The sequence below is a fragment of the Tachypleus tridentatus genome, chromosome 9, assembly GCF_004210375.1.
Source record: "Tachypleus tridentatus isolate NWPU-2018 chromosome 9, ASM421037v1, whole genome shotgun sequence".
In the NCBI taxonomy this organism is placed as follows: Eukaryota; Metazoa; Arthropoda; class Merostomata; order Xiphosura; family Limulidae; genus Tachypleus; species Tachypleus tridentatus.
This window is the reverse complement of record NC_134833.1, coordinates 49,471,965-49,492,867: the sequence shown is the minus strand read 5'-3', so window position 1 is coordinate 49,492,867 and position 20,903 is coordinate 49,471,965. Positions and strand designations below refer to the sequence as shown.

At 34.0% G+C, this 20,903-nt stretch overlaps 1 protein-coding gene across 1 annotated transcript in view; it reads left to right on the top strand.

Annotated features, from left to right (window-relative positions):
• LOC143225214 (nephrin-like) overlaps window positions 1-19,452 on the top strand; it is a 112,538-nt gene extending 93,086 nt beyond the window's left edge. Inside the window, exons 7-13 of the mRNA XM_076454229.1 lie at window positions 640-927; window positions 2,046-2,342; window positions 8,122-8,262; window positions 10,368-10,395; window positions 14,471-14,559; window positions 17,841-17,983; window positions 19,258-19,452. Of these exons, the coding sequence (XP_076310344.1) occupies window positions 640-927; window positions 2,046-2,342; window positions 8,122-8,262; window positions 10,368-10,395; window positions 14,471-14,559; window positions 17,841-17,983; window positions 19,258-19,434 (1,163 nt within the window). The 3' untranslated portion in view covers window positions 19,435-19,452. The remainder of the gene's footprint in view (window positions 1-639; window positions 928-2,045; window positions 2,343-8,121; window positions 8,263-10,367; window positions 10,396-14,470; window positions 14,560-17,840; window positions 17,984-19,257) is intronic.
• Window positions 19,453-20,903: the final 1,451 nt, after the last annotated feature.

Sequence of the window (20,903 nt, the reverse complement as noted above, 5' to 3'; positions counted from 1 at the left end):
TGCTTTCGTCAAATAATGACGAAGAATTAATATTAAGGACACAACAATATCATTTGTTACGTGAAAACAGCAATTATCTTAATCACTGTCATTACCGTGGATTGTAAATCGTAGTAACAATACTAAAATGAACCATATTTAAAAGGACGAAGTATTCAAAAGGAACATTACTTTTGAGTTGAAAATAAGAATAGTGTCCTTTCTATTTGTTTATTCCACATAGTAAGTCGTTCTTTCTATTATCTGAGAATGCATAATTTTCAGACAAAGTATTTCTTCCTTGCCATACAAGATTATTGATGATATATTTTTATTTGCCATAATTACGACCAGAAATGCCCTAATGTTCGGTGTATTAGATTGCTGACTGTGATGTCTGATGTATGAGCCCTAATATTTGGTGAGTCTTGATGGTTGTTTGCCATCCATCTGCTTAGTCTTTAGAAATTAGTAATGGCCATACATGAATGTTGGAGTTTCTGATCTGGACATTTATCCAACCCAAACACACACACACACACACACGTCTTTGTACTGACCGTTCAAAATTAATATGCTCTCACTGAGAAGCCTCAATTAATCTTTCAAGAAATCTGCCTCGTTATTATGAAATATCCCTTTCTAAATACTGTTTTTCAGTTGAACCAGTTTGTGAACCAAACCAGAGGGTTGTGTATGGGACAGCAGTGCATGAAACGGTGCAAGTATTGTGCGAGATTGATGCCGATCCAGTGCAAGTAACTTTTCGATGGATGTTTAACAATTCCCAGGGAAGCCGAGAAGTGTTAACGTTTAAGGACAACTTTACAAGGAGCGTAGCAAGTTTCATCCCGCAGAGCCAGGACGACTATGGTACGCTAGCCTGCTGGGGAAGTAATAAAGTCGGGATCCAGAGAGAACCATGCTTCTTTACAATTACTGCTGCAGGTGAGCGTTCTTTTTACCATTGTAGTTTTTTTGTCAATATCTTATCTTAAAAGCTACAGGTCATCATGGGTATAGATAAAACTTACAATTACGTTTTAATGATTAAAAATAAAGCTTTGTTAAGGGTACTTGTTTTTATAAAAGCAATTACCAAATTCAGAACATATATTTCAGTGTATTATAATTCTAATACTTATAGATAATAAGTTATTCATAAAGTAAGGTCAGTTCTAGTTCTAGCTAACTTCTTGATATTCTGGCCCAGCATGGACAGGTAGTTAAGGCACTCGTAATCCGAGAATCGCGAGTTTGAATTCTCGTCACACCAAACATGCTCGCCCTTTCAGCCGTGGGGACTTTATAATGATGGTCAATCCCACTATTCGTTGGTAAAAGAGTAGCTCAAGAGTTGGCGGTGGGTGGTGATGACTAGCTGCCTTCCCTCTAGTCTTACACTGCTAAATTAGAGACGGCTAGTGCAAATAGCTCTAGTGTAGCTTCGCACGAAATTAAAAATCAAACTTGATGCTTTTCTCACAACTTCACAAATTGCCACAGCAAGGTGTGTATTAGTATAGTTGTAACATAGAACCCTAAGAGATTATTATGTTGGAAGATGTAACTCACGTTTACGTAAGTTATGCAAAACTAAACTTCTGAAAACCCTATAGATAATATCATAGTACGTTTTATCTATTATTTACGTCCATTATACACAAATTAATGGCATGTAAAAATCGCAAAACATTTCTAAAATGAAAAACTTCCTGCTGCAGGCGTTCACAATTGCAAATATTGAACACATCCTGTCCATAGTTTGGTAAAAAGACAATATCTGTTTTTAAAGCCTAAGTGAAGCATATGGTTTTGCTTTTCATATTAATAATTTCCTGAAAACTGGTAAGAAGACAATTAAAAACTTTAAATCCGAGAAACAATTTATTTATATTAGTATTTTCTAATCCAAATGTAGAGTAAATACAGATTTATATGTTAATATATTTCACTATGTGTAGTAAATGATATTTCTCTGAAATAACTTCATTTGAATTTTTATGAATGCTGATAGTTGCGTAAAGAAAATAACTAGAGCCAATATATTATCGAATCACCTACAGGGCCTCCGGAAAAGCCCGTTAACTGTACAGTTATAAACGTTACAACAAACTTCATAGAGATTGGTTGCATGGAGGGTTATAACGGTGGCTTGAGTCAACATTTTGTACTTGAATTGTATGAAACAAACACCGAGAAAGTACACACAAACCTTACCGTCAAGAAACCAGAATTCTCAATTGTAAGACTTCCGGAAGATACAAATTTCCGTATTATACTATATGCAGTAAATGCCAAGGGAAGAAGTGAAGCATGGGTTAAAAATGTCGATACATCAAGAACCCCAGAAAAATCTGAAGGTGGGTTCATTGTTCTTTTCCTGAAATAATGTTCTTAAATAAATATGTCATACTTTAACATTTTTAGTATCTGTTAAGATGTGTATGTATTTTGCTATTTTTGTTAAACATATTATATATATTGTATTGAATTTAAAAATGATATTGTGTTACAAATGATACTTTGTGGTATAATTTTGTTAATATATTTCCCTAACTAATACAGTTACATTATTAATCTTACGTGAGAAACGGAAGAAAAGCTCTCATGGACTTTTCTAATGAGATGTTGCAGCTCAACTTTCTGCTTAAATAGGCCAATAATGATGGTGGAGCTGACACATATTGCGAAAACATAAAACCAGAGTTAAGCTTTATCAGATATATTTTTTCAATGTCAGTATATTTACATACATAAACACCTCGTGTAAGTATGGTAATAAATAACGTTGGTGTGTGATGTTCGACATGTTTAACGAGGTTTGGTAGTCAAGGCGGTCTGTTACGTATTATAATACACTGTTGGATTGATGGTATGGAAATACATCCCACAGATCGATGAACACACTTTGTTGTGGGTGAGATGTAGCCTAGCTTACCCTTAACTGTCGTACGATAAATAGCAAAGCGGATAAAGTTTAGTTTATAGGACAATTTACACTTTAAGCATGGAAAACGTAAATATAGTGCTCGTTGAGTTATTAAATTATGACATGGTACACTAGCGCAAACTTTAGGTAATTAATTCTAATGTAATTGAAATAATAGTAACATTTATATATATATATATATATGTGTGTATATATATATATATATATATATATATATACCAGCCAAAAGTATAAAAAAAACTCTCATATTTATTAGATGTTAAATATTTTAAGTATTATTTTAGTTAATTGTCCGATGAAACAATAATGATCACGTCTTTCAACAACTAATAGTTTTGTGAAGAATACAAGAGGGAATCTTCAATAGCCGTGGAGCTTGAAATTCACTTAGGCAGGATTACAGTAAATTAATACATGGAACCTTTTCTCCCCGTTTGTATTTGCTATATTTTGTGCGCCCAGTTGGATTTTATTACTCACCAGGATCTCTTCCAGCCTACCCTCTAACTGAAATTATTTCAGGCAGGATTACAGGAAATTAATATATGACACCTTGCGCGTGGTAAAATACATCAATAGAAACAGTTTAACTTTCTGATTTCAAAATTGTAATTATATTTCATATACGATGGAGCTATGAGACAAAAGTTTGAACTCGAAAAATAAAACAATATCTGAGCCGTTCTATAAGACGCTATTCTGTAGCTAAAATGCAAGTGAGGAATTATATGCAAAGCCATTTTAGATATCAAAATACAGTAAAGTTTCCTACTTACACGAGGCACAGGTTGGTCCTGTGTAAGAGTTATGAATTTCAGAGTTAGTGAAGTAGGTTGGGATGAATGCAATACCAGAACATATTAGCTATAATCCAAGCTGAAGATGCTTCAATTCCTCAATGTGAATGGAAGAGTGATATTCACTGGCTGTCTTCCATCTGGTCAGTGTTTGAAATTAAGGAGAGATAATCTTCGAAACTTTTTCATAAGTGCAAAATACAAATATAGAAAAATAAAATAAAATACAAAAAGTAGTTTTATTTTTAGCAATCCCAAGTTTCTAATGAAATAATATTTTAGTTACCAGTAAGTTGTCGTTGATCTGTTAATGTATTCAGTTAACACTTACGATACCCGAAGTAAAAAGCCAAATTTCTTAATTTCATTTCAAGAAAATTTAGTTTGCTTTGTTGTGATTATATTAATGTTATATAGGTTTAATTTTACTCTGATTGTGCATGAAAAATACCGGTAATTTTGATAAAACTGTATCGGGTGTCGCCTAAAAGCTAGCGTATCCGGAATATATTTTTCCACACAAAAATAGCCGAAGAGTTGGCAGTGGGTGTTGCTGATTAGCTGCCTTTCCTCTAGTCGATCAATTCAAAATTAGGGGACCCGGCATGGCCTGGTGGGTTAAAGCGTTCGACTCGTAATCTGAGGGTCGCGGGTTCTAATCCTGGTCGCACCAAACATGTTCGCACTTTCAGCAGTGGAGGCGTTATAATGTGACGGTCAATCCCACTATTCATTGGCAAAAAGTAGCCCAAGAGTTGGCGGTGGGTGGTGATGACTAGCTGTTTTCCCTCTAGTCTTATATTGCTAAATTAGGGACGGCTAGCGCAGATAGACCTCGTGTAACTTTACGCGAAATTTAAAAACCAAAAATGAGGAACAGCTTCGAGTATGCCTATGTGTAATTCTGAGCGAGAATTATAAAATAAACAACTTATGCCACACACGTCAACAGGAATATGAAGTAATCTTTTATAAAAAAAAATCAAAATGGTGGAGTTGTTTTATACAGCAATAAAAATGTATTTTGTTTAACATGTGTTTTTATATATTTTTTTCAAATGAATAAAAAATTAGGTTACATTCTTACCACTTTAAGTGAATAGAGGAGGATGAAACAAGGAAGTTCAAAATTGAGCGAACTGCCATGGTGATACTTCCTTTAATTTCAATGATAATACGTTGAGGGAGAATATTTGAATAAGACACTTAAAACTGAGTCCTACGTCATTATTCCTTAGGTTTGAGAACAACTATATGACTGGTCTATAAAGTTTTCGACGTGTAATATTTCGTTAGAGAATTTAAGTTTTATGCAGATTATTTACATTAAAACGGTGGAAGCAAATTGATCAAAACATAATAATAGGTGAGCTTAAAAAATAACTTGCCGTTGTATTACATTGTCACTTTCAGTGTAGGTACTGTCAAAGTAATATGAACACCGATGTTTCATGATTTCTTGAAAAAATGCTCAATTTTAATTTCAACAAGGTTTTCACATTTACCTTGATTTTTATTATTTGTCTATAAAAAGTGTATAAAAGAAAATATTGCTCGAAATAATATGGTCCTCACAGAAATGGGATCTGGTATAACCAGGTGGTTAGGGCGTTCGACTCGCAAATTCCCCACATGGGACAGCTAAAATCGGGGATTATTTGTCTCATGAGCACGTTAGAAAAGCTACAGTCAATTCCTGCTCTTTTGAGTGACAATAAAATGTCAAGGAATAGTACTGACCAGCTGCTATTTCTCTAACGCATCTATTCAATTTTCAATATTTGTGAATATAAAGATTCTACATCATTTATTTGAGTTTCAAGAATAATTAGGGGAGTGGTTATGGATTCAGAACTCTTACATTTCCACTGCACAACTCAGATACGTTTTAATGCATAAGAAGAGAGAGGAAAATCTATCTGTTATTTTTGCATATCGTAGAGGTGCTCTTTTATCCTAGTTTGGCTATTTCTATGCCATATTTTAACACTGAACTTTACATCGATCCAATAGTGCTGTTTTTTTCATGTTTAATGTGTTTTTGTTCCACCTGTGTCGTTGTTCCTTACTGAATTATAAGATTTTGAGAATGGCTCAATACGATTATTCTTAGAGACTTGCGACTAAATTTAATGGACAAAAAGAGAGAGAGTTGGAACACTTGTGTTATTCTTTGGCCCTGTGTTACATGTTGAAGAGATATATGAAGAAAATTTATTGAAACATGCACACGAGAGATGTTTTTCTATCTGTATATGGTTTACCACTTAAAGATCGATGTTTTGAATATTTTGCCTCACTGAGGATCTCAAGTATCAAGAGATCTCGTGCCACTCGACTCAATGGAATTTTCCTTGTCTACTTCTGGATAAAATCGGCGCAATTCTGAATGTTTATAAATAAATCCTTGAAGTTCTTGAAGTGTCTTTTATAGAAGTTGTATGTTCTACAGTTTAGATAAGCTAGCTTCTTAATTTCTTCTCGTTCGTAATTGACTGTTAAACACAAAATGTCATTATTTATGTATCTAATTGTGTCAACTTGTTATAATAAAGGTAATAGTGTCTTACCCGATAAACATTGAAATATTTAAATTATTTTACCGTCTGACTCGTTTCATAAAAACCAGCACTTTGTCGTTGTTTCGTTACAATAAAAATACAGATTATATAAAAAGCATGTGAATGCAAAGTAACTGAAAGGCTTATAACGTATTAACAACATTAAAGTTATCCAGAATGGTGTTGTTGCACATGTTAAGTACGTTATGTTAAAAAGATTTGGGATCATAATCATTTCCTTACACTCCACGCAGCCACATGAAGGTTGACTATATCCCTGCAGGATAATATCCTTTTCGAAGGGTTTTTTCACAAAGCTTTTCATGTTCAAAGCACATCATCCTTTGTATCGTCTTTCATAACCTGTTTATTGTACAGCGACGTTTCAGCAGTTCAGCAAAACAGGGGCCCGGCATGGCGAGGTGATTAAGATGTTTGACGCATAATCTGAGGGTCGCAGGCTCGAATCCCCGTTGCACCAAACATGCTCGCCCTTACAGCCTTGGGGGCGTTATAAAGTTACGGTCAATCCCACTATTCGTTCATAAAAGAGTATCCCAAGAACTGGCGGTGGGTTGTGACGACTAGCCCTTCTCTTTAGTCTTACATTGCTACATTAGAAAGGCTAGCGCAGATAGCCCTCGTGTAGCTTTGTGCGAAATTGAAAATCAAACAATCAGTCCGATAGAAATCCATAGCATTGCTTCAGACTTGATCAGTATTCTTCGTACGAAAAGCATAAATACTCGTTTCTTTCTTTAGCTGTTTGAAGTGTGTAACGAATGAACTGTATGTCGTGCTAGCATGTTGTGTACAAGTAATTTATGTTGTTTTTCTGGTAAAGATCCTTTTCATTAAGTTCCATACTGTTTCTGGTGCATGTGGATAACTCTCCCAGTAACTTTTCTGCTTGTCGGTTCTCACGTGCACAAGTTACTTATCATAGCTGAAGTACATAGTTGGTTCATATTCATTTATTTTGAATCCCATTAAGTACAAGGGATAATCCATTTTTCAGGTTGTAAATCCTTAACTTGAACTCATCGTCATGATATGAGTGTATAAATATTGTCCTTCAGAAAACGCTTTTACGCATTTTTTTGCAAGCACTATAAATTTTCAGTGATATCCATAAACTACAAACAATATAATATTTTTCTGATACTTTACTTTCTACAGCGACTTTATATCGGCTGTTTGTCATGTGATCTGCTTATTTGCATATTCAATATAGTTTTACATAACGTACTTAACCGTGTATAAGCTGTGTTGAAATCTAAGCAAAAATAGTAATATAATGCATAAAGAAAAGTGAAATGAAGACCTGTTTCGTCATCCATCAACGGTGAAATTTATATGAAAAGAGTAATAAACAGTGTGTAAAAACATACCATTATATGCTTTTTAAAATTAATGAAACTAATTAAATGTTACTATTACAAAGTCTCATTTTGTCTGTCTCTTTGATGTTAGCTTCAATGTGACACAATGGTCTATCTGCACTATACAGATTAACCTTCAGGCTTAACCGCTGACTCATTGGGGGTTGATTACATAGGAACCACGAATCATTATTCCTAACTTTTACACTTGCAAGAACAGCTTGATTTCATAGTTTTACAAAATCACAACGAATATTCTTTTTATTCTTCTGAGTATGATTTTGAAGAATAATATTCTGATTATTTTAGTTAGCCTATGGATTGTTAATGAGTTTTTGTCGTTTTTTCATTGATTATTTTATTTAATTGTATTACAACATCGTATTTTATTTTGACGTACGTTTTGTCATCACCTGGTGTTCAATATCATATTTTATTCAAAACTGTAGAACCTAAAGATGGATGGTTTGTAGAGTTTAGACCAGTACTAGTGACCGTAGTGGCTGGACTAGCTGGACTTGTGTTTGTGATCGCAGTAATTATTATTCTTGTCAAAGTCCGTTCCAGAAAACAGAGGAAAAAGAATACAGGTGAGAAACTTGTATTATATTGTATCTTTTGTTTCTATACGAACTGTTTCTTGAAATAAAATGGCGTCAGTTTGAACAGGATGGGAATAAAACTAGATGAAACAGAAATTCAATAAACACTACCCAAATTAATCAGTTTTTTTTAATATTTGAGAGATGTTTGCTATTTCTATTTTCTGGATCACTCCAACATTTAACGTAACTGTTACACATAATATTATTTTGTTCGCCGCCGCCGAGTCCTGAATTTATAGGAAACTCACTTTATAAGTGTCCCCCTCTGATACAGCAGTAAATCTTCGGATTAACAACGCTAAAATCACGGATTCGATTCCTCGGTGGACACGGCAGATAGCCTGATGTGACTTTGCTATAAGTAAAACACACATACTTGTAAAGTATATGAAAGTAAATTTGGAGCTAAAATGAATTTTTTAAAAATATTTTAGAGTAAATCCTAATTGGACTATCTGCTGGGCCCGGCATGGCCAAGTGGGTTAAGTCGTGCGACTCGTAATCTGAGGGTTGCGGGTTCGCATTCCCGTCGCACCAAACATGCTCGCCCTTTCAGTCGTGGGGGCGTTATAAAGTGACGGTCAATCCCATTATTTGTTGGTAAAAGAGTAGCCCAAGAGTTGGCGGTGGGTGATGATGACTAGTTGCCTTTCCTCTAGTCTTACACTGGTAAATTAAGAACGGCTAGCGCAGATAGCCCTTGTGTAGCTTTGCGCGAAATTCAAAACAAAAAAACAAACAAACTATCTGCTGGTTCACCTTATGCAATTGAAACGCAGATTTTAGCTTTGTAAGTCCGTAAGCCTACAACCGTTCCAAAAAAGAACCAAGAAAAACGGTATTGATGTCCAAGAGTTGTTAAAAAGGTGGAAGAGAGTGAACCTAGCGTTTTTCAAGCTAAAGATGAGATTTTAGTACGTATATTGGAATTAAATTTTAACATAAAATAACCAAGAACCGACTTGTAATCTATTACTTTTCTCTCTCAGCAATATTCGTGAATTCTGCTAAACTGAGTCATTGGCTAATCAGTCAGAAGTAGCAGTAATGATGTATTTCTCTACTTCCTGCTTGTTACAGAATAATTTGCCCTTAAAAAAATCGAATATTAGCTTTTAAGGTTTGTTTTTCGTACTGGTAGACGGGTTTGAAGTCCAAACTTGTCCGGAGAACAGTTCCATAACGTTACCCAAAAAGTACATGACAAATAGATCTTCATGTTCACAAGTCTTTCTGTCCTTTGCCAGCATTCACGCATATATTGAGAAAATATAAAATAATCTGACTGACGTTATATATTTATTGAATAGAAGAACAAGGACTGACGAACGAGTTTTCAGTATTGAATTTTGTAGGCTGGAGGGTGAAGAATTTCCACATTCTGTGGGGATAGATGAGCAAAAAACTAATAAGCTTGAATGACATTTATCTTTCCTCGTAGTTTTAATGGGTTAATAACACACACAGCCTTACAGAGGGAGAAAGGTTAGTTATTCTTCTATTCATTCTGTAATACATATTGGGATAACCTACAATGCAAATTCTCAACGTTGGTTGTTTTCTTGTGACAAAGCCACATTGGGCAATCTGCTGAGCCCACAGAGAGGAATCGAACCCCTTATTGTTGGATTGTAAATCCGTAGACATACCGCTGTACTAGCGGGGGATAACTTCTTAACGACAGTATCTGCTGAACAAGTAATATAACCGTAATTATTTTGTCATATTGTTTTAAATGTCATGAATATCCTTGAAGCAGATAAAATGACTAAACACACAAGTTAAAACAAGTTAAAAGAGAGCTTATTTATAATTGCAGCATGCGTTTGTTATGTTACTAATAAATGATATTGTGTAGTGGTAAAGCAACAGTGGTAAAGAGAAAATGTAAATCAAATATTTGTGGAGATATATATCACCGTGTGCTTAAATGTATACAGTATTTGTTACTGATGGAAAACACAATATTTGTGAAGGTATTTATAATGGATGTCTAGTTTTATTGATGGATAAATAGTTGTAAGATACGTATTACTGGATGTATAACTTTATGCCTTGTTTGAAAGAAATGTTGTCTCCCTTATTTGCAGCCAAACCTTTTGTTGGAGACGAACTTAGGTAAGTTTGTATATTGGTATGATTTCCAGAAATGTTATTTATATTGCCCATAGGCCAGACAAGTCTTACTGTTTAGTGTTCCTGAAGTCTCAGTCTGAGATTTATGGCTTTCGGGACTATGTGTAATCTATCAGAGTTGTGGTGAGATATGAGTAATCGAAGAGTTGCGTGGATGTTTTGGACTAGGTGCTTTCTCTTTAAGTCTACCAGTTCAAAATAATGGACAACTATGCGCAGATAACATTTGTGTAGGTTTGCGAAAGTTCTAAAAGAACTAAAAGCTGTTGACCATAAACAAATAATTATTTCTACACAAATAAGCAATATTTAGTAAAAATTAAACGTTTTGAATCTTCCAGCTAGAACATTATTTTCATTTAATTTCAATTCGGATTGCTTAGTAATTAACACGCCGGACTGTGAATCCGAGAAGTGTTTGTGTTTATTATGTTATGTTTTTCTTATGGCAAAGCCACATCGGGCTATCTGCTCTGTCCACCGAAGGAAATCAAAGAATTAGTGATTCATGTCGTGTTCCGGTAATAATGCATTATATAAAGACTGTATGTGTGTAACTATTCATGATTTTGAACTGATAGTCTAGAACAAAGGAAAATATTCACCACCACCCACCACGAACTCTTTGCCTACTCTTGCTTAATCGAATAAGGGGTTTTACCCTCAAAAGTGCGGAGCGAGTTTTTGCTATAGAGAACCTCGAATCACGACTTTGCAGCCCAAGCACAATAGACCAGTTTTAAAGGTAATTCACCATGATATTTTTATCATACATGATTTTGAATATCATGGACTAGATCTTTATTAATTAAGCCCTGACTAGAGAGTAGATATTCTATGAGCATTCATTATAAAGCAGGTTGTCACACTATTTGCTAAAATCTATTTAAAAAATGTAATAGCACAAGCGTTCAGATTGTTTGTTTTTGAATTTCGCACAAAGTTACACGAGGACTACCTACGCTAGCCGTCCATAATTTAGCAGTGTAAGGCTAGAGGGAAGGCAGCTAGTCATCACCACCCACCGCCAACTCTTGGGCTACTCTTTAACCAACGAATAGTGAGATTGACCGTCACATTATTACGCCCCCACGGCTGGGAGGGCGAGGATGTTTGGCGCGACGCGGGCGCGCACCCGCGACCCTCGGATTACGAGTCGCACGCCTTACGCGCTAGGCCACACCGGGCCTCAAGCGTTCAGAGTGTCGTTTTTCAATAAATTCAAATTATGTTGCTTAACGTGGGTCGATGTTTAGGCCGTTTGACTCACAATTTGTGGGTCACAGGATCGGAAGGTGAACAGTCTCGTTATAATGTGATGCTATTGATTAATAAAAAGTAGTCCAAGAATCGTCGGTGTGGTAGTATAGACTAACTGCCTCCTCTGTCTCTAAAAGTAGGAACAATTAATGTACCTAACATTCGAGTACTTTCGTGTGAAATTACATACACAAACAAAAAATAAATAAATGAAATAATACATGTTTACCAATTTATAAATCTTGACAAACATAGAGAATGCTACAAAATCACAACGTATCAATTACTTGATAAATTATCAACATTTATATCTACCGGGAATGATGAACGAATAGTTATTTTGATCTAATGTTCCAAAGCTTAATTAAGTTTAAGCAAATTGGACTGATGATCCTGCAATAAGTTACACGACTAAATTTATTGATCAGTCTGGGAAAAATATCATGCTATTCCAGACTTTAAAACATCAGTATTTTTATTGTTGAGCTTTGTTCAGCTACTTTAACCTCGTTATAGCTGCGAACAGTGTTTACAAGGTAACCACTCCTTCCCTATTCTCAACTACATGTTTAAGAATGTATTTAGAAACATAATGTGTGGTTTTCAATGACGCTGTATACTCATTATTTGTTTGTTTGTTTGTTTGTTTTGAATTTCGCCCAAAGCTGTACGAGGGCTATCTGCACTAACCGTCCGTAATTTTTTCAATGTAAAACTAGAGAAAAGGCAGCTTGTCATTACCACCCACCTCCAACTCTTAGGCTACTCTTTTACCAACGAATAGTGGAATTGACCATCACATTATAACGCCCCCACGGCTGAACGGGCGAACATGTTTGGTGTGACGGGTATTCGAACCCGTGACCCTCAAATTACGAGTCGAATGCCTTAACTACCTGGCCATGCCAGACCATTATTTAAAATGCTGCTATACAGGCAGAACGCCTGTTTTATATGACAGTTATTTTCTGTATCAATTTAAGATTTTATATAAAAATGTTGTTCATATTTATTGATAAAAACCTATCTGATCTTAAATAATTATTAAAATGTTTCTCCTGTTTCCAAACATTTCTTACTTCAAGGAAAATAACTTTTCTTTATTCAACGATATTTTACCCATATCTTTGTTTAATAAACCTGTTTTTCTCCATATGACTAAAAATTCAGAAAATATAACTAGTTTTATGTTTGTTTTCAATGTGACTATGATATTCAGAAATGGTAATTAGTTTTGTTCCTATTTAACAACGAGATTCGGGAAAAGTAATTAGTGGTATGTTTGGTAAAGTTGATCTGGCCACATTTAACTAGGAAATTTTAAAAAAGGTAATTTGTTGTATGTTCAGTAAACTTGTTTTGCTCCATATGACTAATACATCCAGGAAAGTTAACTGTTACACATTAAATGACACTGACATGTCTCTATCCCAATGTGCAATGTAAATAACATCAAAACATCAAACGACACTGGCATGTCAATATGTTTAGTTTATTTATTTTTTAATAAGCACAAAGCTACACAATGGGCTATCTGTGCTCTGCCCACCACAGGTATCGAAACCCGGATTTTCGCGTGAAGTCCGCAGACATACCGCTGAGCCACTGGGGGGCCAATATGTTTAGTGTAACAAATTGATAAGAACTGACTACAGAGAAGACATTAGTATTACATAGTGGATCTAAAATCTACTTAAGAAACTGGAAAGCCTGTGTGTCGAAGATTTCAGGAAGAAAACAATAAACCTAAATGGCAAATCAGCATCATGAACCTTGAGCAGACTTGAGAACACGGGCATGTGACCTAAGATTTTAAGTCTTAAATGTCTAAGCAGAACAAAAGCATTGGTTTCAACTTAATATTTACTTGTCTCCAAACATGTTAAACTAAAACAGTGCACCTTTCAATATTACATATATTTATCAAGGTCTAATACATAATAGATAATTGTTGCTACCGTGTCTTTGTAGTGCCCTCTGTGTTTGCTAATATATATAAAACCGTTTTCATTTGAACTCACTGAAAGTGGATGCAACTGGTTTGCTAATATATATAAAACCGTTTTCATTTGAACTCACTGAAAATGGATACAACTGGTTTCAAAAGAATTTGAGGTGCAACTTTTCCTGTATATATTTTAATTAGTAGTATTTAATAAAAGAGATTTGAAAAGTTCATTATCTGTTTGATTCAACGAAATATGGTAAGCAATGTCTATAAACAACGAGTACAGAGGAAATACGTGCAAACGTTGTCTTGGAGAAATAGAATACAAAAGTATTTTACTAAGAAGAAGGTGTTTATACATGATTTTGATTCCTAAAAAATAAGGGTTGTATTTACACTTAAATAATTAGGATACTATCAGATAAACGCTGAAACGACATGTATTCATTATAATTCCTAAATTATTCATGTGTTTAATCGATGCTTATGTTTTATAAAAGTGAATACTTCATCATATATTGATAATAAAAAAGTCATAAACCTAGTTTTCTTGTACCATTGACCCAGCTCAATGATAAGCGTAAGTGCTTGTAACTCGAAACTTTTTTTTGCTTCTTCTCTGCAGTGGACACAGCACCAACAGCCAATTGTGTAGCTTTGGGCTTAAAAAAGAAACAAGAAATCCACCTTTTAAGTCTATTAATCTGATATGAGAAATATCAATTTTAATTAATGTTTGTTTGTTTTTGCTTATGAATAAAATTAGTTGATTTAATGTTTTTCTTCTTCAGTGGGTACTTCTAAATATAACTAATATATTTAAGATACTTTCATGTTTACTTGATCCAGGAATGAAAGCGGGACTTTAAAAACCAGAGTCGAAGACTATAGACCGCTGTCAACTATAGAAGATGAGAGAGGACCGGATATTATACCAGGTTAGGAAACGTTCATTCTTATTATTATTTCAGTATATCAAAACATCAGGTCTGTTATAACTTACACCACCATGTATTTAACGGTCAGTTTTATTGTAAACCTACTTTCTATCTTTTTATCTAACTATACAATGAACTGTCGTCCAGTGTTGTCTGTTTAATTATTTTTGTTGTCATAATATGCACTGTTTCAATGCCACAATGTTTAGAATCTGCCAAAGAACGATAAAGTCATTGTAGACTATGTATATATATATATATATAATATAAGTATTTACTAAAAATAAACACGTTTATATATCAGTTGAATTAATAAATACGGGGAACTCATATGGTTATCAGTTATCTATTAATCACAATGAGTTTTAATACTAATAACATATTTTATATATAAGTCTAACTATCTGAGTTCTCAGTTTTCAGGTGTTATTTAACTTGACGTAGGAATTAATTGATTTACCTCATTTTTCACTTCAGCTACTTTTGTGTCGTTTTTTTTTACTTGAGCTTATTTCATTTTCTAATTCACGAGTTTATATATGTTTTTCAGCTTAGTACTAAATTACCCAATTATTTTCTTCAAGAAAACGGAATTTTAAAAATCAGTTGGGTTATTACACTCACTGGTAACAAATACTTTCGGCCCGGCATGGACAGGTTATTAAGGCACTCGACTCATAATCCGAGGGTTGCTGTTTCGAATCCCCGTCATACCAAACATGCTCGCTTTTTCAGCCGTAGGGTCGTTATAATGTGGCGGTCAATCCCACTATTCCTTTGTAAAAGAGTAGTCCAAGAGTTGGTGGTGGGTGGTGGTGACTGCTTTCCCTCTAGTCTTACACTGCTAAATTAGGGACAGCTATAGCAGATAACCCTTGAGTAGCTTTGCGCGAAATTCAAAACAAACAAACACCTTGAACGGCCTCCGCTAGATAGTTACCAAGAGCTAGCGATATAACAGTAAGTGTGATCATTTCTCTAGTTTAAAAGATAGATAAAACAATAAATAGAAGGATTCGTCATCGAAATATTGACATTGCTGTGATATTCAGGTACACTGATTTCTAACATGTAAGTTATATAGAATCTGCAATAAGCAACGTATTACAACAATGTTAAAAAGTGAATGATTTGAGCTGGGATGGCAGAGGGCAAGAAACTACCGAAAGGGAATATGAAAAGTATTGCACAAAGTAATAATAACTGGAGACTAAAAGGCTGATCGTCTTTTGTGTTCTTCCAAAACTCAACTGGATGCTGAAATAAAAAGGATTGTACACTTTTGCACAAAACGAAGATAGAAATCGGATTATTTCTTTATGGAACTGTTAAACTAGAATACAAGGTCCTAGAACAGTATCACTCAATTTTATGTCGACAATCCCTGATTATTTGATATGGTCATTATCTTTATAGATTGGAATGATAAAACCATAGCTAGTAGCCAGCTGATAGGGATCATGTTGATTTACTGTAGTTATTGATTATTTAATCGCATTAGTTAGAGATGTAGAATGTAAAGATGCAGCTTTATATTCTCCAAAAATTTGTTTGAGAATACAGTTTCCATTTATTTCTGTGTAACTAGAATCTCTATATACAATGCAAAGCAATAAGCAAATATAAGACACAAAATCCACTAAACGCGTGTAAAAGTTTACCAGTCCAACATCACCCTTTTCAAATAAAACAGATATGTCTAAAACTTCGCTTTAAATAAATCTTTGTGTATTTTAAGGTAAGTACTCTACCAATGTGTATAAATAAATGAATATTACATGTAATGATTTCTTTTTTACTCCTTCAATTAATACATAATATACAGGCTAGCTCAAAACACTGATTGTACAGTGTACAAAGCATTGAGTATGTACATGTTACAGTAATTTAATACTCAACTATTACTAGCTGGTAATTTTTATTTCACTTTGTACTTCAGCTTTTTAAAGGAACACCAGATATTTGTAAGAAAACTAACAGCAAAGGGTGATGATAACATTGTTTACACTAGAATTTTGATGTTTAATAGCTTATGTAAAACAGAAAACCAAGTCGACTTTTCAATATTCCTACAAACTTCATAGTACTTTATTTAGTATTCTACAGAAGGTTTGGATGCACTATAGAAAGCCGTTTTTGTTGTAAGCTGACAGGAGAATAGTAATAATTAAAAATAGGCAGCTTTTAACGGATTTTCTTGTAAATGTAAAAAGCGCAATTTTTGTAAATTTTTATATTTGTATAGCATTAGCAGTCAATAATAAAGGTTTTAAAGGATTATTTGAACTCAGTTTAAGATGCTTTTTGTCCGAACGTTCAGTTAGGGTTTTGTGCAATTACTTGCGATCCCTATTATGAACCATCATCGTGTTTCATAATGCCATCAGTTTCTTTTGCGCTGTAAATTAATATAGATAACTAACCTCTAGGTCGTGCTACACAGGCATAATAATTGCTATTTGATAAACAGCTGATATAAATAAAGTTTTACTGAGACATTGTGTTACATATCCAGCGGACCTGATGAACTCTGGTATTGAGCGAAAGGGCTCGTCGAAAGATACGTGTGGTATAAATGCTATTACATTATTCTTGCTGAAAACCGTCATGGGCCAGTATAGAAATATTTGTGGAAAAAATATTATCACAGTTTCTGTGATGTAATTATTATTGCTCGCATTTCTGCATTATACACAATAGAAAACAGAAGTTTTAATAATAATTCGTTATGTATTGTTTGTTTGTTTTGGAATTTTGCACAAAGCTACACAAGGGCTACCTGCTCTAGCCGTCCCTAATTTAGCAGTGTAAGACTAGAGAAAAGGCAGCTAGTCATCACCACCCACCGCCAACTCTTGAGCTATTCTCTTACCAACGAATAGTGGTATTGAACATCACATTATAACGCCCCCACAGCTGAAAGGGCGAGCATGTTTGGTGCGACGGGGATGCGAACTTGCGACTTTCAGATTACGAGTCGCATGCTTTAACCCACCTGACCATGCGGGGCCGTCAATACATATACAAACTTTAAACTGTTAAACGTTTGGAAATTTAAAGGGATATAATATTTTTATCCTGGATGTACAAAGCGATACACTCCAATAGTTTTAGTAAACGTTGTATCATTATTTCTGAACTTTTAAATACATTGAGCTGTTATACAATAAGTTAAAACGTCTTTTAAAACCAACTGATGTGTAGTTATGGATTAAATAGTAAAACCTTCACCCTCTATCTCTATAACTGTTTTCTTTATTACGTAATCATTCCATCTACAGCCAATGGAAATCTGGTAGAACTACGTAGTGTTATTGAGGGGGAAACATTTTTAATGGGTGACACTGTAAGATGGACAAGTCCCTTAGCTGAACTTAGCCTACAAAGTCATTCACTTGGTGAAGCTGGTCAAAGCCAAGATATGGTGAGTGTACATTAACTAAATAACCATTGGTCAATAAATAAATAATTTGTTTATTTATGTTTTAAAAATCTAAACAATAGAAAACGGATCATTCAGAGATAAGCCATAAACAAATGTTATCCTTTATGGACATTATGGAATTTAAAATAAATAAATGAAAAACTTTAAACCATCTAGGTAAACATATCTTTTAAACTTATCGTTTTGAAAGGGAAATATATCATCGGAAATGTTTGAAATTGTTCGAATAAATTTGTTAAACCTATTTGTTTTAGAAGATAGGGATGTCGTGTGAAAGCTTTAACCTCAGAAAACTAAGAAACTACACACAATTTTATAACAGATACATATATTTCAAATTTATTTGTAATGAATACAAACTAACGTAATCATTATTTGTTATTTGGGAAAAAGACACAAATATAGCTTATTCATGAATGTTACAAACGCAATATAAGAGATAAACTGTAGATGCGAATTGTATTTAACAAGCTAACAGAAGTACTTAGTACCATTGACAAATATACAACACAGTGAAGGTTTAGAGATTAGAAACTAAGCCACAAGTCTGGTATGTTCAGTATTAATGACATTTTTGTTTATAATCTATTGATATTTCTTTCAATTCGTTCTGCGAGCTTAGGACACTCAGGTTAGTCCTAAATATCTGTACTGAATTAATATTTCAAAATACTCTTTGTAAGTGTAAAATTATTAATAAGATAATAATAACCAAAATAGTATAAGAACAATAATAAAAACATAGTATTTTATTTATTATTAAATATACAACAATCTGCGTTTGCGCCTGAGATTCATGTGTCTCACTGATGCAGGAAACCTTAACATACTTATCAGTGTTTGCGAACATTATTTGCAGTGCATATATACAGAAGCAATAATAAGTCTAAGGTAGAAAAGTAAAATGTCGCAAACGAAAGATTACTAGCAACCTGTCTAGAGAGGTATATTGAAATTCTGTCACAGTTACCCTAGAAAAAGCCCTTGGTTTAGGTAGTTTTCAGCTGTTGTTATATACACCTTTAAATAATATCACATGTAAATATCTTCATATGTATTCATTCTTCTTTCTTAACAATATTTAATAAATGCATGCTGAGAAGTAATTATATAGCAGTATTCGTTAGTTAGTTTAATGCTTAGTGTTCTGCTACTAAACCTTCGTGTCATCTTATCACTACCTTGAAAAGTTTAAGATTCCTCGAATGTTTTATTCATTGATATTTTTCGTGATTAATATCCAAACCTTGCAGGAGCTTCCACGACGTTCCCAGTCTCGGAAAACGTTCAGTACGCAATCCCAACAAGAAATTCCTCAAGAACTCGGGTTAAGGGTGAGGGTGCTACCTTCGTCACCAGTTCTTAGAAGAATTGTTCCTGGTCAATCTGAGGAACTACCAGTAGCAGAAGGAAGAAACACTAATGTATAATTTACTTAAAATGGTAAAGTACGTATTTGCTCCTCAAAATTAAGTGTTTAGTAGATCTAATGTTGTTCATCAACCAGTGTTAGAAGTCCTGGACCGTACTGCTTAGATCAAGGGACACTTCTTTGTAAAAAAAAATAACAAAAAAATTCCACTTTATAAATATTGAAAACTCTAATGTAATAAAGATGAATCACACGAATGTCAAGCAACTTACAGTACTGTAGAAAATATTAAGACAAAGCCAAAAATTAGATTTCAGGCTACTTTAAAAGAACAATAGAAGATAAATAATATGTTAAAAATCAAAATGTTATTAATCTTCATATTCAGTACAACAGGAACTCAGTGGAAGTGCTTGAGTTCAGCAAATATTTAATACTTAGTGTGCTTCCATTTTGTTTTAATAACTGTAGATTGTCTTTCAGGCATTGTTGTAGCATGTTTAATGAAAATGCCCTTTAGAATTTAACTCGAGATATCTCTAATACACTCGTATAAAGTTTGTTTGGAAGTAACTTTTTTGTTGTCAAATATTTTGCTTATTAAATTTCAGACCCGCTCAATAAGATTGAGATTGGGGTTCTGTTGGAACTATTCTATCATTTGAATGACTCCAACAGCTTCTTTTTTTAGCTAAGTAGTTACTGCATATGTTGTTTGAAAATTTAGGAGTTACTCTCCTTTTAGGTAGTAGAATTCATTACCAGCAATACGCAAACCACTGTTTATACCATTGTAGATCATTATCTGATAATACTTGCAATGGTCCATTATTCCATCTATTTTGCAAATGTCTCCTGTAACTTAAGCAGAAAAACATCCCCAAACCATCACACTGCCTCTCCCATGCTTCATGGTAGGTGCTATGCGCTGGACTCATCCGTCCATAACACCAATCATCAAAAGTCCAGTTTTTGGACTTTTAAGAAATTTCACATTCTTGACAATATTTGAAGATCGAAGTAAATGTTTTTAACCGCTACATGACCAAATATTACATTATTGTTAAATTTTCTTGATACTGTACATCTGGACACTTTTGTCACTTTGTATATGGTCATTTATCCCATGCTTGAGATCAGTGGTAATCTTCCTTCTGTCTCGAAGTCTGAATAAACGAAGATACTTAACATCGGTATCACTGCGTTTAAGTGTTCTTTCTCTTTTTATTCTATTTTCATATTTACCTGTGTCAGTATCACGATCTAGTGTGTATTTCACATTGTTGGGGAAACATTTAAAATCTGCTGCAACTTGTCGAAGAGTCCAACCAACATTACGTAAAGTTTTTATGCGAATTATCTACTCTATTGACAGTTCTCTACGCGTCTGGGCCATTGCATGACAACAAAACTTAATATATAGTGTTAAACACTGTTTTTATCAAGGTTTATTTGAATGCTATTAAATTGATTTCTTTTAGCTCCTTGCTAGCATCTTTTTATATAGTTAAGACACTTCACAAGGAA